Source organism: Coenobita brevimanus, chromosome 62 (genome assembly GCF_032717465.1).
Source record: "Coenobita brevimanus isolate Jiangsu-jjx chromosome 62, ASM3271746v2, whole genome shotgun sequence".
NCBI lineage: Eukaryota > Metazoa > Arthropoda > Malacostraca > Decapoda > Coenobitidae > Coenobita > Coenobita brevimanus.
Window position 1 is genome coordinate 35,108,385 of NC_137015.1, and position 18,899 is coordinate 35,127,283.

An 18,899-nucleotide genomic window follows, 5' to 3' on the forward strand; every position below is an offset into this window, starting at 1 on the left:
ACCGTGATGTCACTTGTATAGTGCCGAACAAAAGAATCTGTTAGTGAAGGTGGAGGGTGCAAGCTCCTCACCACCCTTGCAGGATGGCTTATTGTTCCCAGATCATCCCAACACACACAAGTTCATGTCATTTGGCGATCAAGCTGTGATGTTAGTTTCTTAACAGGGACTAGGAAACTGTTTTTCACATGGTCACAGAATGTTTACCCATCCGAGTTTTACATTACAGTATGTAGGATAACGGCACAGACTGTAAAGGAAGGGGCTAGTATGATGATGAAATTTGTTTGAAAGTGGGTTAGTATGATAATGATGATTTACCATCCCCAGACTTGCACAACGACAACCCAATGGTGGTACAACTGAAGAACCTTGCCTCCAAGGTCCTCTTTGCTCTCAGCCTCAACAACTTTAGTGCCGTCTTCAACAGAATATCAGTCAGGTGGGCTCTTGGTCTAGCCTTTCCCCTCCATGCAGTAGTCAGTACTCTTAAACTAGTAAATACATAGCATTAGTAATGTGGAAGTCAGAGAATAACTCAGTGCATATTTTTTTTTTTTTTTTTTTTTTTTTTTTTTTCAGTGTTGAGTGATTTTATAAACTGTGTCACTGTCATGGATGCACTTGTGCATTTCTTCAGGCTGAATACACATTGTTGTATTCAGCACAAGGAATTTCTGGCAGTCCAAAGGTTATTCGATATAATATTCAGCCCTCTGACTGATAACATTCCCCTTCACTCAACAAAATCTTCATTGTAGCTTGAGTAAAATAATTTAGTACATCTATAGATGGCAAAAGGCTTTAGGGAAACCTTTCATGGTAAAGGGGCAAAAAACTGTCTCTTAACTTCTTCAGTATGATGACATCTTTATTTTATCATTAATATTGGCAAACAGATTACATGTCCTGCAAGGAAACTACTGTAGGCAAATTCTCTTGCAGTGAAGGGAGTAGTGAAATACCTGATGAGTTTGTAGTATAGTACAGGCAAACCCCAATTTATGATAACCCAGATGCGATACCCCGGAATAGTTATGGGGGTAGAAATACCACCCTACCCCGCCTATTGTAGGCCTACTCCTGGTTTTGCGATTTTTTTTTTTTTTTCTTTAACCAATTTTGATTAAATTTTAGAATAGAATTTTGTGTTTAGGTTGATTTATAAACTGTTTTTAGACTTAGATTAATGTGTTTTAGTCATAGGTGGAGTGAACACTGTCATTTGGGGTAAAGATTCTCGCCCATCAGATGAGGTACAAAACAGTGTGGACAACTAGGCGACTCAGCAAAGAATAATTCATGTTTCACCATTGAACATCTAACCTGTTATTGAATACATAATAATAATTTTAAGTAAATATTAATAATTATGAAAGCCTAATGCTCCTCATGGGGCAACGTAGGATTGGATGATGGATGGATGGATGGATGGATGAAAACCATAAAGGGTAAATATTTCATGCATTGATGAAAACTGTGACATCGATAAATCATGTGTTTACATTCTGGCTGTTCAAGGAAAATCACTTTGAACATACAAATGAATTTCTAAATAAATGTAGGAAAGTTAGAGAGAAGAAAATGAAGGAGTTCAGCAACCAGAACAGTAACTAAAATGACATTAACCCCTAAAGTCCACAATTATTTCAGGCAGGGTACCTCCCCCAGCTGCTATTTGGGGGTGTTTTGGCATCTTAAACCAAGGGGATATTGATTGTGTTCTGGCTAAAGAGGAAGAATTTACACATCTGACAACACAATCCGCACCTCTGTAGGCCTTATGGTTACCTCACAATCACGCATCAAAGTTAAAAAAAGTTTATAATACACTCAACCCCCTGCTATCGCGCGTTCAGCTATCACGTTTATCTGCTATCACGCACACATCAAATGCACAACCATACATGCTATCACGCACCCCAAGACCGCTATCATGCATCGAGTTTGAAGACAGGCTAAGCGAAACTTATTCACACGGCACTTCATACGAGGTTTGCCGAGGATACGATGGTTAATTGGAACGGTAAAGTGGTAAAATTCCCGATTATAGCACGGGCATTTGGAATGCATCTGAACGGATTCCTGCCGAGGACATGACGGGCAAAACAGTGACCAAAACCCATTCGGCTCGAAAGAATATATCGTACTACAGCATTGAAATTTAGCCTAACACTGAATACTTATTAATACTGTATTTTAGAATAAATATCAATCGTTTTGAAACCCTTATAAAGAGTTAATATTTCTTATGCCGAAAAAACTGTGATGCCGATACAGTAATCACGTGTTTACAACTGAGACGGGGCTCTGACGACAGTGTGAGAAACGTGTGTGATAGCGTCCAAGTTTTGTTCCACTTAAATGTTCCTCAGCCATTCCTAATATAAGGTGCCATGCACCCATTTATCTGTGGACACTAAAGAAATGGAGACAGCCAAAGAGATCTGGCGGCAACTAAGCCACTCCCAAACCTCGGAACCCATCAAACCACCCAAGCCGTAATCCTTATAAAAGTTTGATGGCCTTTTATGATGTTTGTTTATTTCATTATACTGTTAGTATTATTATAATAATGCTATTTCATGTTAGAGGAGAGATTGGCAGGAAATCGTAGACATAAAGTGGTTAAAAGTTACAAAAATGGGCCACCGAAAAACCAATTAGAAATTTTCCCATTGTTCAGTTAACCTATCGCGTATTCAGCTATCACGCTCGTTTCCTGTGACCAATTAGGCGTGATAGCAGGGGGTTGAGTGTACAGTAATCCCTCCACTATCCGATGCAATAGAGCCAAAGGCATGTCCAGAAAGTGGATCCATCTGGATAGTGGACCCCTGCCTCCTGGACTGGTACTTAAGGACCTTAACCCAGCCTAACTCAGAAAACCACCTACATAACTCTCTACTGGACATGCATAGCACCTATTTAAGACCCTGTTCACACCAATAATGGAGCATGAAATAAATGAAAAGGAACCAGAGAATGAGGAATTAGAAGTGAGTATGGAAAATATTTAGCAGTATATGGGGTACTTACAACACGTCTGTGGCCGTTTGTTACGAAGGTTAACCTGCCTTCTCTAAGGTTCAGGCAGTGATGAAAATGCTCTTGAAGCACATACAGTAATCCAGTGTTGTGCTGCACTTAATTCTTTGCACCATGAGTTATAATTGTTTAACACTGCATATTCTGTTCTTGATTGCACCACGCCAGTTTCAAGCTCCATTTTACACACTGTACTTAATCTTTGCACTCAGAATTCTAATTTCATAACACTGCACGACACTGTAAATTCCCCTGTGGTCTAGTGGCAAGGTATTGCAGTTTATTCACTGTTTATTCACAAAAACGAATATATGCGACATCCATTGAATGAGGGTCTATTCAGGATGGTAGGTGGTAACTGAGGAGGGATGGGGGAAGCAAGCAACGAGTGTAAACACAGCTGTTCGACACTGTGCGCCAATTTAAAAGTACAGTTGAAAAAATGTCGGATTTTTTTTTTTAATACGTTTTTTGGCCATTTTTAGGTTACAAAGGCCCAGACCCAAAATGTCCGGTAAGTGGGGAGTCCGGATAGTGGGCGTCCAGATAGTTCAGGGATTACTTTACCCCTCGAAAACAATCTAAAATGTGGAAATTTTGATAACTACCTATTTTTCTTACTGAAACAGGTCTTTTCAAAGTGTTTTGTCACACCAGCCATGAAAGCAGGTGTATGTAGGTGTGGGGAAATTACTAGGCTGTGGGGAGATAAAGTAGGCTGTGGGAAGTAGGCCTGTAGGTATGGGGGTTGGAAACAACCAACTCTTTGCATGAAGAGAAAGCACTTCAGTGTGTTCTGTAACATCTACTGTGAAAACAGATCTGTATGTGGGTGTGGGGAGATAACTAGTTTGGGGAATAGGCCTACAAGGCCTTGGTGGTACTTAGAGAGAAAAATTTCGGCAACAACCAAATTCTTTTGTGGAAACCCTCCATTTCAATGGGATTTGTCATATCAACCATGAAAACAGGTGTGTATGTAGGTGTGGGGAGTAGCCTGCAAGGCCTCATAGTCATTCAAAAACTAACACAGACATATATGAATGTTTATAACCATCAAGGATATCAAAATAAAGTTGAATAATGTTATAGATGCATGCATATGAAAGGGGGGAAAACAAAGAAAACAATAATTTTACTTAGGTTCTGTCTGGCAAGTGTAGGATGATGGCATCCTACACCTGCCAGGTGTAGGTACGATGTGAGAAATGAACAGAGTGAGGTGCGATTATTTGAAAATTAGGGAAAAAGTAGAAATAATACCTAACAGGTACGTACGTCAGGCCAGAATACGAGGTAAGGCAGATCAAACGCGGCGAAACCCCCCAAAAAACAAACAGAAAAAAAAACAAAGATTACAAAGAAACAACAAAAAATGCAAAGAAACAAATGCCAATACATAAGTGGAAGTATTTTCCTTCATATAGTATGAAATATATCGAAAGAATACGATGTGGTATTTGAAATTACGCGTGAGAAAAAAAATCGATGCACATGGCAATAGTGAAGGTCGCAGAGGACACAGGGGAGTGGGTGGGAGGTGGGGGAAAGGGGTGGGGGTGAGGTGAGAGACAGAAGGTTGTGGAATGGTGCCCTGATACCTCTTGGGGGTCTGTAGGGGGTGGGAGGGTAGTGAGGGACAAGGAAGATGGATGGGGTGGGGTTCGGGGGGGACACAAGGCTAGCAGGGTGGGAGGAGGGGTAAGAGTGGGTGGGAAGGGACACAGGTGGTGGCGGAAGGAGAGATGCAGGTGTGTGGAGGGGTGGGAGGGTGACGGGGGAGAAGGAGGGAGTGATGGAGTGGAGTAGAGGGTGGCACGAAAGCGGCCCAGGGGGGGGGGTGTCCTCCCTACTGCCTGGGTTGGTCCGATCCCCCCTCACGCCACCTCATGGGTGAGTTCTCGTTGTCCTGAAGTCATGTACTTCATAATTGGGGCAGAGGAAGCGCTCCATGGTTTTTTACATGCCCTGCTTAATTGATGCGATTAGGCATTTTGGCATAAAACGCAGATCGCATCAGTTGATGCGATTAGGACTTTAGGGGTTAAGAGGGGCTCTTGAAAAGGCTATCCCGATCACATCATTGATCTATAAATCATGTGTTTACATTTGGGCTATTCAAAGGAAAAATGCTTTGAAAATACCAAGGAATTTCTAAATAAAAATGTTGGAAAATAAGAGAGAAGAAAATAAAGGAGCTCAGGAACCAGAACTGTAACTAAGACGACATGAAGAGGAGCTGTTGAAAAAGCTATCGCGATCACATCATTGGTCTCAGTCCCTGTCGAGAATTCCCTGTCAAAACATCAACAATTCTCCATTAGTAGGAGTAGACTGTAGCACCAGTCGAGCAGGGCAGGACTCCCAAGGTGGATGGAAAGCTGATGACAGGGAGAGCAGGGGCTCCCGTTTCATCAGCCCTCGGGACTAGTTCGTGACCATCATCCTTTGCTGAACTTTTTCAGTGTCTCAGGAACACAGAGAGTAGGCCAGCATGCTCTCAAATACAAGTTTCTCTTATTATCAACACCAAACTACATGCACAGTACACACTACACTTTCTTTTCCCAAAATTCAAAAACAAATCATGGCTTTGCAACACATAGCCTCGGAGTCCCTAGGGGGTGGGGGACTGTGAATGCCCCACCTTCCACCCCTCTCCCGGTGATGACTCGAGCTGCCTGGAACCATTGTCTGACTCACTTCTTCTTAATTTCTGCAACATTCACGGCTTTTCCTCTAACTTTCCCTCTGTTGAGCACCACCTCTCCTCCTCTAAACCTCACCTTCTTTTCCTAACAGACTCAGCTGTCTGAGGCACTGACAGCAAACCGTTTTCTGTATCCTCCTACTTTCTCTATATTCATCTCAAAGCCAAAGGTGGCTGTTGTGTATATATACATGATGACTTGCTCTCCTTTTTCTGAACTTGATTCTTCTGAATTCTCTACACTCTGGCTTCGGCTTTCCTGTCATTCCCTGACTGAATATATCTGCGCTGTTTACTTATCCCCAAATTCTACTGACTATCAAAAATTCTTCGACTATCTTACTTCTACGATGGAAGACATTCTATCCATTTCTCCTTTCTCTGAAATCTCCATTCTAGGAGATTTCAGTGTTCACCACCACCTTTGGCTCTCCTCTCCGTTCACTGATCCACCTGGTGAACAAGCTCACATCTTTTCTATCCTTAATGACCTAGAGCAGCTTGTACATCACCCTACCCATATCCCTGACCGCCTTGGAGAGAGCTCCAACGTGCTTGACCTCTCCCTTACAACTAATCCTTCTTCTTACACTGTTAATCTTTCCTCTCCGTTGGGCTCCTCTGATCACAACCTTATTACCTTAACCTGTGCTATCACTCCAGTACGGCCTGTGGACCCTCCAAAGAAATGACGTCTGTGGCACTTTGGAGCTGCGGATTGGGAGGCCTGTAGGCAGTACTTCTTTGATTTTCCCTGGAATGATTATTGCTTCCATGGCTGGGAGCCATCTGAGTGTGCCTTGCGCATTACAGAGGTTATTCGCTTGGTCATGGAAGCATACATTCCTTTCTCATATCCCTTGACTAATGCAAGAAAGCCTTGGTTTAATCACACTTGTTTTACTGCTGTCCGTAACAAGGAGAGGGCCTATAAAAGGTACCGGAGCCAACTGACCCCTGAATCTCATCTTTTTTTTATGTTTCTCCCCGTAATCCTGCTAAGTCTGTTCTTCACTCTGGTAAAGTAATTTCATCCATACTAAATGCTCTCAACTCTCCAACTGAAATTCTTCCTGCTCCTTCTGGCACCTTGGCAAAAACCTTTCTGACAACTTTACCTCATCATCCTTCCCTCCTCTTTTCAACTCTGATGGTTCTGTAGCTATCTCTTCTATTGATAAAGCAGATCTCTTCGTTCAGACTTTCTCCTCCAGTTCCACCTTAGACGATTCTGGTGCTGTTCCTCCATCACTTCCCCCCTCTGGCTTCCTCATGGCTGACATTAAAATTTCTTCAGCCAATGTATTTTCTGCCATTTCAGGCCTCGATACTAACAAGGCATATGGGCCTGATGGAGTCCCTCCTGTTGTTCTCAAGAACTGTGCTTCTGTGCTTACACCCTGCCTAGGCAAACTCTTTTGCCTTTGTCTTTCAGCTTGCACCTCTCCTTCTTGCTGGAAGTTTGCTTTCATTCAGCCAGTCCCAAAGAAGGGTGATCATTCCCAACCCTGTAACTATCGTCCAATTGCTTTAACATCCTGTATCTCAAAAGTTTTCGACTCAATTCTTAATAGAAAAATTTCCTATCACTACCTTTTTTCTGATCGTCAGTATGAGTTCCGTCAGGGATGCTTCACTGGCGATCATCTCACCTACCTTTCAGACTCATAGTCATCCTCCTTTCATGACTTTGGCGAAAGCTTTGCCATTGCACTTGACATCTCAAAGGCTTTAGATCGAGTCTGGCATAAATCTTTAATTTCCAGACTGCCCTCTTACGGTTTCTGTCCTTCTATCTGTGCCTTCATCTATAGCTCCCTTTCTGGTCGTTCTATAGCCACTGTTGTAGACGGTCATCGTTCTTCTCCTTGATCTATCAACAGTGGTGTTCCTCAGGGCTCTGTCCTATCACTGACTCTCTTCCTTGTATTCATCAGTGACCTTCTAAGCTGTACATCTAACCCTATCCACTCATACGCTGATGACTCCACCCTTCACCTTTCCATTCGCTTCCTGCAAAGTCCATCTCAGCAGTTACTCCAACAAACAAGGGATGAGGCTTTGGCACACCTAATGTCTGACTTGGCTCGTATGTCTGACTAGGGTAAAAATAATCTTGTTTTTAATGCATCAAAGACTCAGTTCTTACACCTTTCAACTCGACAGAATCTTCCACAGGTGTACCCATTAATGTTTGATTACATTCTGCATAATCCTGCATCACCCTTGAACATGCTCGGGCTTTCGTTCACTTGGGACTTAACTTGGAAAGATCATATTACATCCCTTGTAAAATGTGCTTCCAAGAGATTAGGTGTGCTTAGCCTACTCCTTTCCTTCTTTACCCCTGCACAATTATTGACTCTATACACGGGTTTTATCCGCCCCTGTGTGGAGTACAACTCTCGTGTGGGGAGGCTCCCCACATACAGCTCTTCTCAATAGGGTGGAGTCCAAGGCTTTTCATCTCATTAACTCTCCTCCCCTTACTTGCTTCCTTCAGCCACTGTCTCTTTGCCGCACTGTTGCTTCTTTATCTCTTTTCTATCACTGCTTCAGTGGTCACTGCTCCTCTGAACTGTCTGCTTGCATTCCTCCACCTCTGCGATGGGCACGTAGCACCCATCTATCAGTAAACTCTCATTCCTTTTCTGTCCAGCTCTCTAATGCAAGAGTTAACTGTTACTCCCAGTCCTTCATTTATGCAACAGGTCAACCCTGGAACTATCTCCCTTTTGTGCACAGGGGTGTTTATACTGGTTTAGGGGGAGTAGTAGCAAGGACAGGAAGCGGCCTGGGATGACTTCTAGGGTAAAAATAATCTTGTTTTTAATGCATCAAAGACTCAGTTCTTACACCTTTCAACTTGACAGAATCTTCCACAGGTGTACCCATTAATGTTTGATTACATTCTGCATAATCCTGCATCACCCTTGAACATGCTCGGGCTTTCGTTCACTTGGGACTTAACTTGGAAAGATCATATTACATCCCTTGTAAAATGTGCTTCCAAGAGATTAGGTGTGCTTAGCCTACTCCTTTCCTTCTTTACCCCTGCACAATTATTGACTCTATACACGGGTTTTATCCGCCCCTGTGTGGAGTACAACTCTCGTGTGGGGAGGCTCCCCACATACAGCTCTTCTCAATAGGGTGGAGTCCAAGGCTTTTCATCTCATTAACTCTCCTCCCTTACTTGCTTCCTTCAGCCACTGTCTCTTTGCCGCACTGTTGCTTCTTTATCTCTTTTCTATCACTGCTTCAGTGGTCACTGCTCCTCTGAACTGTCTGCTTGCATTCCTCCACCTCTGTGATGGGCACGTAGCACCCATCTATCAGTAAACTCTCATTCCTTTTCTGTCCAGCTCTCTAATGCAAGAGTTAACTGTTACTCCCAGTCCTTCATTTATGCAACAGGTCAACCCTGGAACTATCTCCCTTTTGTGCACAGGGGTGTTTATACTGGTTTAGGGGGAGTAGTAGCAAGGACAGGAAGCGGCCTGGGATGACTTCTAGGGTAAAAATAATCTTGTTTTTAATGCATCAAAGACTCAGTTCTTACACCTTTCAACTTGACAGAATCTTCCACAGGTGTACCCATTAATGTTTGATTACATTCTGCATAATCCTGCATCACCCTTGAACATGCTCGGGCTTTCGTTCACTTGGGACTTAACTTGGAAAGATCATATTACATCCCTTGTAAAATGTGCTTCCAAGAGATTAGGTGTGCTTAGCCTACTCCTTTCCTTCTTTACCCCTGCACAATTATTGACTCTATACACGGGTTTTATCCGCCCCTGTGTGGAGTACAACTCTCGTGTGGGGAGGCTCCCCACATACAGCTCTTCTCAATAGGGTGGAGTCCAAGGCTTTTCATCTCATTAACTCTCCTCCCCTTACTTGCTTCCTTCAGCCACTGTCTCTTTGCCGCACTGTTGCTTCTTTATCTCTTTTCTATCACTGCTTCAGTGGTCACTGCTCCTCTGAACTGTCTGCTTGCATTCCTCCACCTCTGTGATGGGCACGTAGCACCCATCTATCAGTAAACTCTCATTCCTTTTCTGTCCAGCTCTCTAATGCAAGAGTTAACTGTTACTCCCAGTCCTTCATTTATGCAACAGGTCAACCCTGGAACTATCTCCCTTTTGTGCACAGGGGTGTTTATACTGGTTTAGGGAGTAGTAGCAAGGACAGGAAGCGGCCTGGGATGACTTCTAGGGTAAAAATAATCTTGTTTTTAATGCATCAAAGACTCAGTTCTTACACCTTTCAACTTGACAGAATCTTCCACAGGTGTACCCATTAATGTTTGATTACATTCTGCATAATCCTGCATCACCCTTGAACATGCTCGGGCTTTCGTTCACTTGGGACTTAACTTGGAAAGATCATATTACATCCCTTGTAAAATGTGCTTCCAAGAGATTAGGTGTGCTTAGCCTACTCCTTTCCTTCTTTACCCCTGCACAATTATTGACTCTATACACGGGTTTTATCCGCCCCTGTGTGGAGTACAACTCTCGTGTGGGGAGGCTCCCCACATACAGCTCTTCTCAATAGGGTGGAGTCCAAGGCTTTTCATCTCATTAACTCTCCTCCCCTTACTTGCTTCCTTCAGCCACTGTCTCTTTGCCGCACTGTTGCTTCTTTATCTCTTTTCTATCACTGCTTCAGTGGTCACTGCTCCTCTGAACTGTCTGCTTGCATTCCTCCACCTCTGCGATGGGCACGTAGCACCCATCTATCAGTAAACTCTCATTCCTTTTCTGTCCAGCTCTCTAATGCAAGAGTTAACTGTTACTCCCAGTCCTTCATTTATGCAACAGGTCAACCCTGGAACTATCTCCCTTTGTCCATATTTCCTGCTAGCTATGATCTCCAGTTTTTCAGACGCTGTGTGTCCAGGCATCTCGAAATGATCGGATCTTGAATATGGCTCTCTCTTGTATTTTGTTTTTCTCTTGGAAGGAACAGTTATTGTGGGCTCATGGCCTTTGGTTCTTTCTTCCTAGCGAGAAAAAAAAAAAAAAAAAAATCGCACCTTGGACGATTCTGCATCATTCTTGGATTATGCATAACAGGTGTGTATTTATGTGTCCCAGGACCAACTGATGATGGAATTGTATACGATGCTGCTGCTTCTTGTCCACTGAGTTTGCATATGAGTAGGAGATCCTATTCTCCAGTGACCTTGACTTGGTACAAGTGGGACGGGCACTGGTTTCAGGCTTGGGTTAGCTTGTTTTACAGCTGTTAGGCCATTTAGATTGCCTATAAACTTGTTTTTGGACTCATTTTGGTGGGTTTAGGACTTGGTTGGAGGGAAACCTAAGGCTCAGAAACCCATCCCTATACTTTACACGTTAAATCTACCCTGAGGTACGACACCCCCCTTAGCGATGAGGTTTTTCCTTAACCAATTGCATCGTTAAACCGATGTTTGCCTGTAATACTTTATTTTGGTGGTTTACCCTTTCTGTTATGGCTTCTGATACTTTTATGTACAATTGCCCAGCTAAGTGATCAGTCGCATTCTCCAAATTTCAGGTAAAACTCCCAGGATCTGGCAGCAATCCACTTGAAACGGAGTCAAAGACAGCAACACTTTTTCCTATCTTAAAATAATCGGGCTTAGATATATAACTTGCCTGTCCCCCAAACTTGATACGGAGTCAAAGACAGCAACACTTTTTCCTATCTTAAAATAATAGGGCTTGAATATATAACTTGCCATTCCTCCAAGCTTGATTCGGAGCCAAAGACAGCAACACTTTTTCCTATCCTAAAATAATAGGGCTTGGATATATAACTTGCCTGACCTCCAGACTTGATATGGAGTCAAAGGCGGCAACACCTTTTCCCATCTTAAAATAATAGGGCTTTGATGTATAAGTCTCCTGTCCTCCAGACAATTTTTATGGTGTTGAAGAAATAAAAGAAAACTGATCTTGCAAAAATTATAAGATTTTTTAAAAGTAGATAGATTAATAATACATTAAGCAATATGTATCTTGTTACCATTCACCCCTCATCCATCGTCCTTGCCTTGCCTTAGTCATTATCACAGAACATGGTGAAATTTTTTTGGGCCTATCTAATGGAGCTAGGATTTTGAAGGCTTGGATGATGAGTGAATGGAAGCATGGCCTATTGAACTGAGCAAACTTTGGCTGTCTGGATGTTGCTACTCCTCACCCTGCCCTAGGGTGGGAAAGGAGGTCCATATTATGATGATGATGATTTTTTTTTTTTTTTTTTTTTTTTTTTTTTTTAAGACCACCAGCCTTTTCATAGTTTGTTCTTGTCACTCTTGCTTTTGACCATTGCCCTGTCTGTCTTTGCTTCTTATAGGACACTGTCCTAGAGAGTCTATTTCATGTTGAAATTTCATCGTCAGTAAAAATGACTACTGTAGTTGGACAAGTTGTTCCCCATTACCTTCACAGTTTTCCATTGATTTTAGTGGATGTTCTTTGTTGCCTCATACTACTTCACTGTTTACTCCAGCACTCACAGCTTTGTTTTCCTGCCAGAGGTGTAATCATGCATGGAGATTTGAATGTGGATAATATGCTTTTAGATTTATTTTTTATTTTTTTGTACACATGATTTAGACATTGCTTTTAACTGTAAATTTTATTTTATGCAGCATGCTTCCCTCAGTTTTGTTGGTTTAGGATGTAAAACATACTATTAGGGTTTCTATACATTTTAACCCTTTAACCATCTAGCTATGGGCTATGAGTTTTGCATTCCTTCATATGGCTAAGCTGCAACTTTTGTATACTATACTAAAGTTTTCTCTTACATAATGCAAGCTGTACACGGTAACAACACTAATAGATTTAAATATATATAATATATATATATATATATATATATATATATATTGGTGAGGGGACTAGGGATCCCCTCCTCTGTTTTTTAAGTTCCTAAAAGAGACAGGCCAGAGAAAGGGATGGGGGATTGAGTTATTCCCGTACCCTGAAGATTGGGTCTGTGAATGTGTGTGGATGTAGTACAATTGAGGCTAAACGGGAGGAGATTGGAAGAATGTTTGTGAGAAGAAAGTTGGATATGTTAGCTTTGAGTGAAACAAAGTTGAAAGGGAAAGGTGAGTCTAAGTTTGGAAGTGTGAATGGAAGATTGTCAGGTGTTGATAGAGGAAGGGCAAGAGAAGTTGTAGCCTTGTTAGTGAGTCCGGTAGTACAGCAGTGTCTGATCGAATGGAAGGAGGTGTCATTGAGACTGATGTGGATGAAAGCGAAATTTGAACGTGAGTTGTGGATGTTTGTGAGTGCATATGGGCCTGGTAGTGAAAGGGATGAAGAAGAGAGGGAGTCTTTCTGGAATGATGCTGATGAGTGTCTTAAGAGTTTTGGAGCAAATATGAATGTGGTAATGATGGGAGATCTGAATGCTAGAGTTGAAGATGTAGTTGGTATGCATGGTGTGCCTGGAAGAAATGAAAATGAGGAACAAATGATAGGGATGTGCATTGAGTGAGAGATGGTGATTGGAAATACCTTGTTTGAGAAGAAAGATATTTATAAGTATACATGGGTGAGACAGGAGGCTGGAAGGGTTGCTGATAGACGATAGAGCATTGATGGACTATGTAGTTGTGTCCAGAATGTACAGTAATAGGAAGATTGTTGGATGTGAGAGTTCTGAGAGGGGAGGGTGGAGGTATGTTTGACCACTACTAGGTGGAGGGAAAGTTAAGAGTAGGTAAGAGATAATAATAATAATAATAATAATAATAATAATAATTATAATAATAATAATCTGGCCTTTTGTTTCTCAAAAGCGCCAGAGAATTAGGTGTGGCAGGGAGGTTTTGAAAGTAAGTGAGTTGGATAAAAGAGAGAAAATGATAGAGTATCAGGAGAAATTGAAGGATGAGTGGAATGCAGTGAAAGATCAGGAAAAAGGCAGTGTGGAGGAGGAATGGTATTTGTTTAAGAGTCCTGTGGAATGCAGTGAAAGATCAGGAAAAGGGCAGTGTGGAGGAGGAATGGCAGTTATTTAAGAGTGCTGTGCTGGGGCATGCAGAAGAGGTGTGTGGTGTGAGACGAGTGGGTGATGTAGAAAGGGAAGTAAATGGTTGTGCGAGGAAGTAAGTATGGCTGTGGCTGAGAAGAGACGTGCATGTGAAGTGTGGCTGCAGAGGAAGGATAAGGTGTCATATGAGAGGTATAAGGAATAGGGCGAGAAGGGCTGTGCATGATGCTAAAGTGGCAGCAGATGAGAGGTGGGGTAGGTGGTTGACTGAGAATTTACAACAGAATAAGAAAATGTTTTGGAAGGAGGTGAGCAGGGTGTGGAAGGGAGAGCCTGGGAAGGAAGAGCAAATAAAAGCAGAGGATGGAAGGATGGTAATTGAGATGGATGCAGTAAGGAAGAGATGGGCAGAGTATTTTGAAAGATTGTTAAATGTAGAGTAGGAAAGGGAGACTGAGATTGTGGCAGATGGAAGGATGCAAGGAGTAAATGTATTGTGAGAGTTGAATGATTCTTTGATCATGAAGGAGGAAGTGCAGGAGGCAGTAAAGGAGATGAAAGCAGAAAGCTGCAGATATGGATGGGTGTGCTGTGGAATGTCTGAAATGTGGTGGAGTGACTATTGTTGACTGGTTAGTAAGATTGTTGAATGTGTGCTTTGTGCAGGGTATGGTGCCATTTGACTGGGCAAGTGCTTGTGTGTTCCTGTTGTATAAAGGTACGGGTGATAAGTATGAATGTACTAGTTTTGGGGGTATAAGTCTGTTGAGTGTTGTAGGTAAGGTGTATGATAGTGTTAATTAACAGAATTAGAGAGAGTACAGAGGGAGTGATTGGTGATGAACAGTGTGGCTTTAGGAGAGGGAGGGGATGCGTGGATCAGGTGTTTGCTGTGAGACAGGTGTTTGAAAAGTATTTAGTGAAAGGTAAGGATGTGTTTTGGGCATTCATGGATTTAGAGAAAGCGTATGATAGAATTGATAGGGAGGCTTTGTGGACTTTTTAAAGATTGTATGGAATTGATGGTAGGTTACTAAAAGGAGTGAAAAGTTTTTTTTTGTAAATAGTAGAGCATGTGTAAGAGTGGGAAATACTGTGAGTGATTGGTTTCCCGTGAGAGTCGGGCTGTGGCAGGGATGTGTGATGTCGCCTTGGTTGTTTAATATTTATATGGATGGTGTTGTAAGGGAGGTGAATGCAAGAGTGTTAGGTGGAGGTCTGAGTCTGGTGAATGTTGATAGTAGAGAGTGGAGTGTAATGCAGCTGCTGTTTGCAGATGATACTGCACTGGTGGCTAATTCAGAGGAGAGATTGAGACAGTTGGTAGAGGAGTTTGGAAGGGTGTGTGAAAGGAGGAAATTGAAAGTAAATGAGAATAAGAGTAAAGTGATGAAATGTAGGAGGTTGGTAGATGGTAGGAGGATGAATATAAATTTGAATGGTGAGTTGCATGAGGATGTAGAGTGTTTTAAGTATTTAGGGTCACATGTTGCTGTGGATGGAAGAATAGATGCAGAAGTGAAGTTTAGAATGAATAAAGTAGGAAAGGTGCTGGGAGGAATGAAAAAAGTGTTTAGATGTCGTTCGCTTAGAATGGATGTAAAGAGAAGGCTGTATGAGGGTGTTGTGGTACTGACTGCATTATATGGGGCTGAAACATGGAACATGGGTGTAGCAGAGAGGAAAAGTTTGAATGCAATGGAGATGAGGTGTCTGAGGAGTATGTGTGGAGTGACGCGTATGGATCAAGTGAGAAATGGTGAAGTGCGAAGGAGAACTGGAGTTGTTCGGGAGATGGCTGATCGAGTTGAGCAGAGGGTGTTGCAATGGTTTGGGCATATGGAGAGAATGGATAATGAGCAATTGGTGAAAAAGATAACTAGATCTGATGTGAGAGGTGTAAGGCTGAGAGGAAGACCACGAGTAGGATGATTGGACAGTGTGAAGAGAGCGTTGGATGCGAGAGGGATGTCTGTAGAGCAAGGAAGAGTGGCTGTGCGTGATAGAAATGAATGGAGAAAATTGTGAATGAATAATTGATGATGCAGCCCTGAGGGGATATTCTCCCGCATTTTGTCTGATCAGCTGGTCAGGTCAGGTGCAGGTAAGGGGATGGGTCTGTTATGATGTAGCTGTCAGGCCCTACTTTAGATATCACTGATTGCACTGTGCAGTTGACCCTTTTGCGGTGTGGTGCAGTGAGGATCTGTTCTTCTCCCCTTTGGGGCTAAGATGCAAATGAATGTGTTTGAGTGGATGAGTAAATTGGGAGTGTGTCATCCTGTCTCGGCTACCTCCCTTTCCTTGGGGGAAACAGCCTAGGTATATATATATATATATATATATATATATATATATATATATATATATAGAGATATATAGAGACTCACACAAATAAATATAGATATATATATATATATATATATATATATATATAGACACACACACACACACACACACACACACTCATACATACAGGTACCGCAAATTGACTTAGGACCTCCCCCGACAAGGTATTAAAAAACACAGAAATCATAGTATATCACAATGTTTGTTCATGAAATGCCATTCGTTAATATGAAATCATGTTTCCCTTGTTTTTCAGGACCAGTTGGATGCGTTTTGGCATGGAATCACTTAGATCTCTAACTTTAACTAAGGACATTTCTTTGCACCAAACATTTGTCAGTTCAGTCTTGAGGTTGTCCAGATTTGGTGTCTTCTTCTCTGCCATGATTTTCTTCATCTTTGCCCAGCATTTTTCTATCAGATTTAGATCCGGACTGTTGCCAGACGATTATCCTGAAACCATTTTGTCATCTCTCTTGACTTGTGACATGGAGCTGAATCGTGCATGAGAAAGTCGCACCCATGAATAGCAAAAAAGTTTAACAAATGATCTTTCAGAACTTGAATGTACCAGCCACCATTCATCATCAAGTTCTTAGGAAGAAAGTTGAGGCCTCCCCTTCCCATTTCACCTGAAAAACATCCCCCATACCATTACTGATTGTGGGTGCTTATCAGTCGGCACAGTGTAAGCAGGGTCATATTGACTACGGGAGGCAGGGCAACAAACCATGGCAAAACGCACCTGGAACACTTGAAATATCCTTTCATCGGAAAACAAAACATTTCTTCACCCATCTGATGTCCCGTGTGCATACTTTTTGGCAAATTGAATGCGCTGCTTCTTCATGCGGTCAGTGAGAAGCGGTTTCTTGGCTGCGGTATGGCTTGGCAAATCCAGCTCCCCCTGCAAGTGGTGTTAGATAGTTGGAATTGAGACGTCTTGTAACAGCAGGGGATGCATTCTCTTTAATTCTGCTGCTGTCAGTCGAAGATTCTTGATTACTTCCCTCTTCAGAAGCGTATCTGTACCTCTGAAAGTCGTCCTCTTCTTTCCACCATCATGCTTGTGCTCTGGTACGACATAAGGTGGCAGGCCACGTTCTGCAGCAAGGATCTTTATAATGGTCGACTTTGCGAGTCCAGTTCGTTCACAAATTGTGTTGATAGGGACATTGTCCTGCCTCCATGCAATGATACTGACCCTCTCATCCCTTGGGCAGTACTTTCCAGGCATGACAACTCGACTGTAGGAAAATAACAGGGCAAACAGCAATGCATATGAAAAAAGAGGGAGGTGCAAGCTCGGAGTGATGGGAACATATACTCCCATTCTTGTTTCTGGGCAGGCACTTACGTTCTGAGTGTTTCACCACCTCCCGCCAACACCAGAGGAGTTGCCAGTTACTTCTTGCCCAAAAAATTCACTTGGAAGAGGTGGAAACACAAAGGAAAGACAGACAACTCTTCCATTGCAATTCTGTGTGTGTAGGTCCTAAGTCAATTTGTGGTGGGTGTATATATATATATATATATATATATATATATATACATGTTTTATTTAAGTACTACACTGTTCTCCCCAGTGTGTAGTAATGGAAATATAACAAGCCTTGACAGTTGCCCCATACCAATTCCTAACGGAAAAGTACTGGGTATCAGTGCCTGTATTAATAAAAACTCCTAGGAGTAAAAAGTTCCCCACAAAGTGAAATTTGGCTCCTACCTTCTAGAAGTACTGTACTCGTAAAAGTTACTTTTAACTCCTAAGTTTACTCATAAAATCGCTAAAAAGCAAAAGTCCTCTACAAGGACTTTTAAGGAGTTAGTAGGGCTTTTAGTGACAGTAAACACAGTAGCTGCGTCCCTCAAACACCAAGAGACAAGACAACATAGACCATGGCTGACCGACACCACCCACCACGCAGAAATTTTTGAGCTCGGAAGGATGCATTCGTGGAATATGATGATCAAGAACTTGTAAGAGGGTACCATTTCAATCGTGAGGTCATTCTGTTTATTAATGATTATGTAAGAGATGTACTGGAAAGGCCCACACATCAAAACCATCCTCTCACACCCGAGATGAAAGTGTTGATGCTATTAAGGTACCTTGCAACTGGAAAAATGCAGCAGTGTAATTGTGATGACTGGACCATCGCAGCCCTCGGTGAGCAATGTGATAACGGAAACACTCTATGCTCTAACTGCTCCACACATTGTTAAGAGGTTTGTGAAGTTCCCTCGTACACTCCCTGAATTACAAAGACCTGAAAGAAAATTCAGGCGAATTGCTGGCTTTCCTGGGGCATTTGTGACGGTTTCATTTTTTCGAGTTAGGTCAGGTTAGGTTTGGCATTTGCGATGGCTTTCACTTGAATGTAAAGATTGTTTCACTTATTGTAAAGATTGTTTCTATTCAACCCAGACAGCTGGGTCTGATTAATGGCAGACACTTATATTGACTGAAATTAGTTTTTTTTCTTTAAGGCATTTCTGTCGGAAATGCTTCCTTATGGTACTTCATGTGTGTACGACCCCCCCCCCCCAAGGCTAAAGAATAGAAAAATGAGAAAAAAAATTGTTCTTCAGCACATTTAATTAAAAACCACTAGAAAAACCATGGAGATTGCACTGAGGGTCTTCGGCCCCACCCCCCCTTTTTGTTGACTAACTTCACCTGAATTTCAGGAGAATTTCCAACGGAAATGCCTTAGAGTCCCCCCCCTCCCAGTTTCACCTATAAATACCGAGTAAAGCATTGAAAAAAGCCCTAGGATCACTG

The 18,899-nt window shown here is 42.3% G+C and overlaps 1 protein-coding gene across 1 annotated transcript in view; it reads left to right on the plus strand.

Annotated features, from left to right (window-relative positions):
• The window catches only part of Nf1 (neurofibromin 1), a 509,668-nt gene that overhangs the window by 38,403 nt on the left and 452,366 nt on the right, over positions 1–18,899 (plus strand). The window contains exon 5 of the mRNA XM_080275751.1: positions 331–442. Within this exon, the coding sequence (XP_080131877.1) occupies positions 331–442 (112 nt within the window). The remainder of the gene's footprint in view (positions 1–330; positions 443–18,899) is intronic.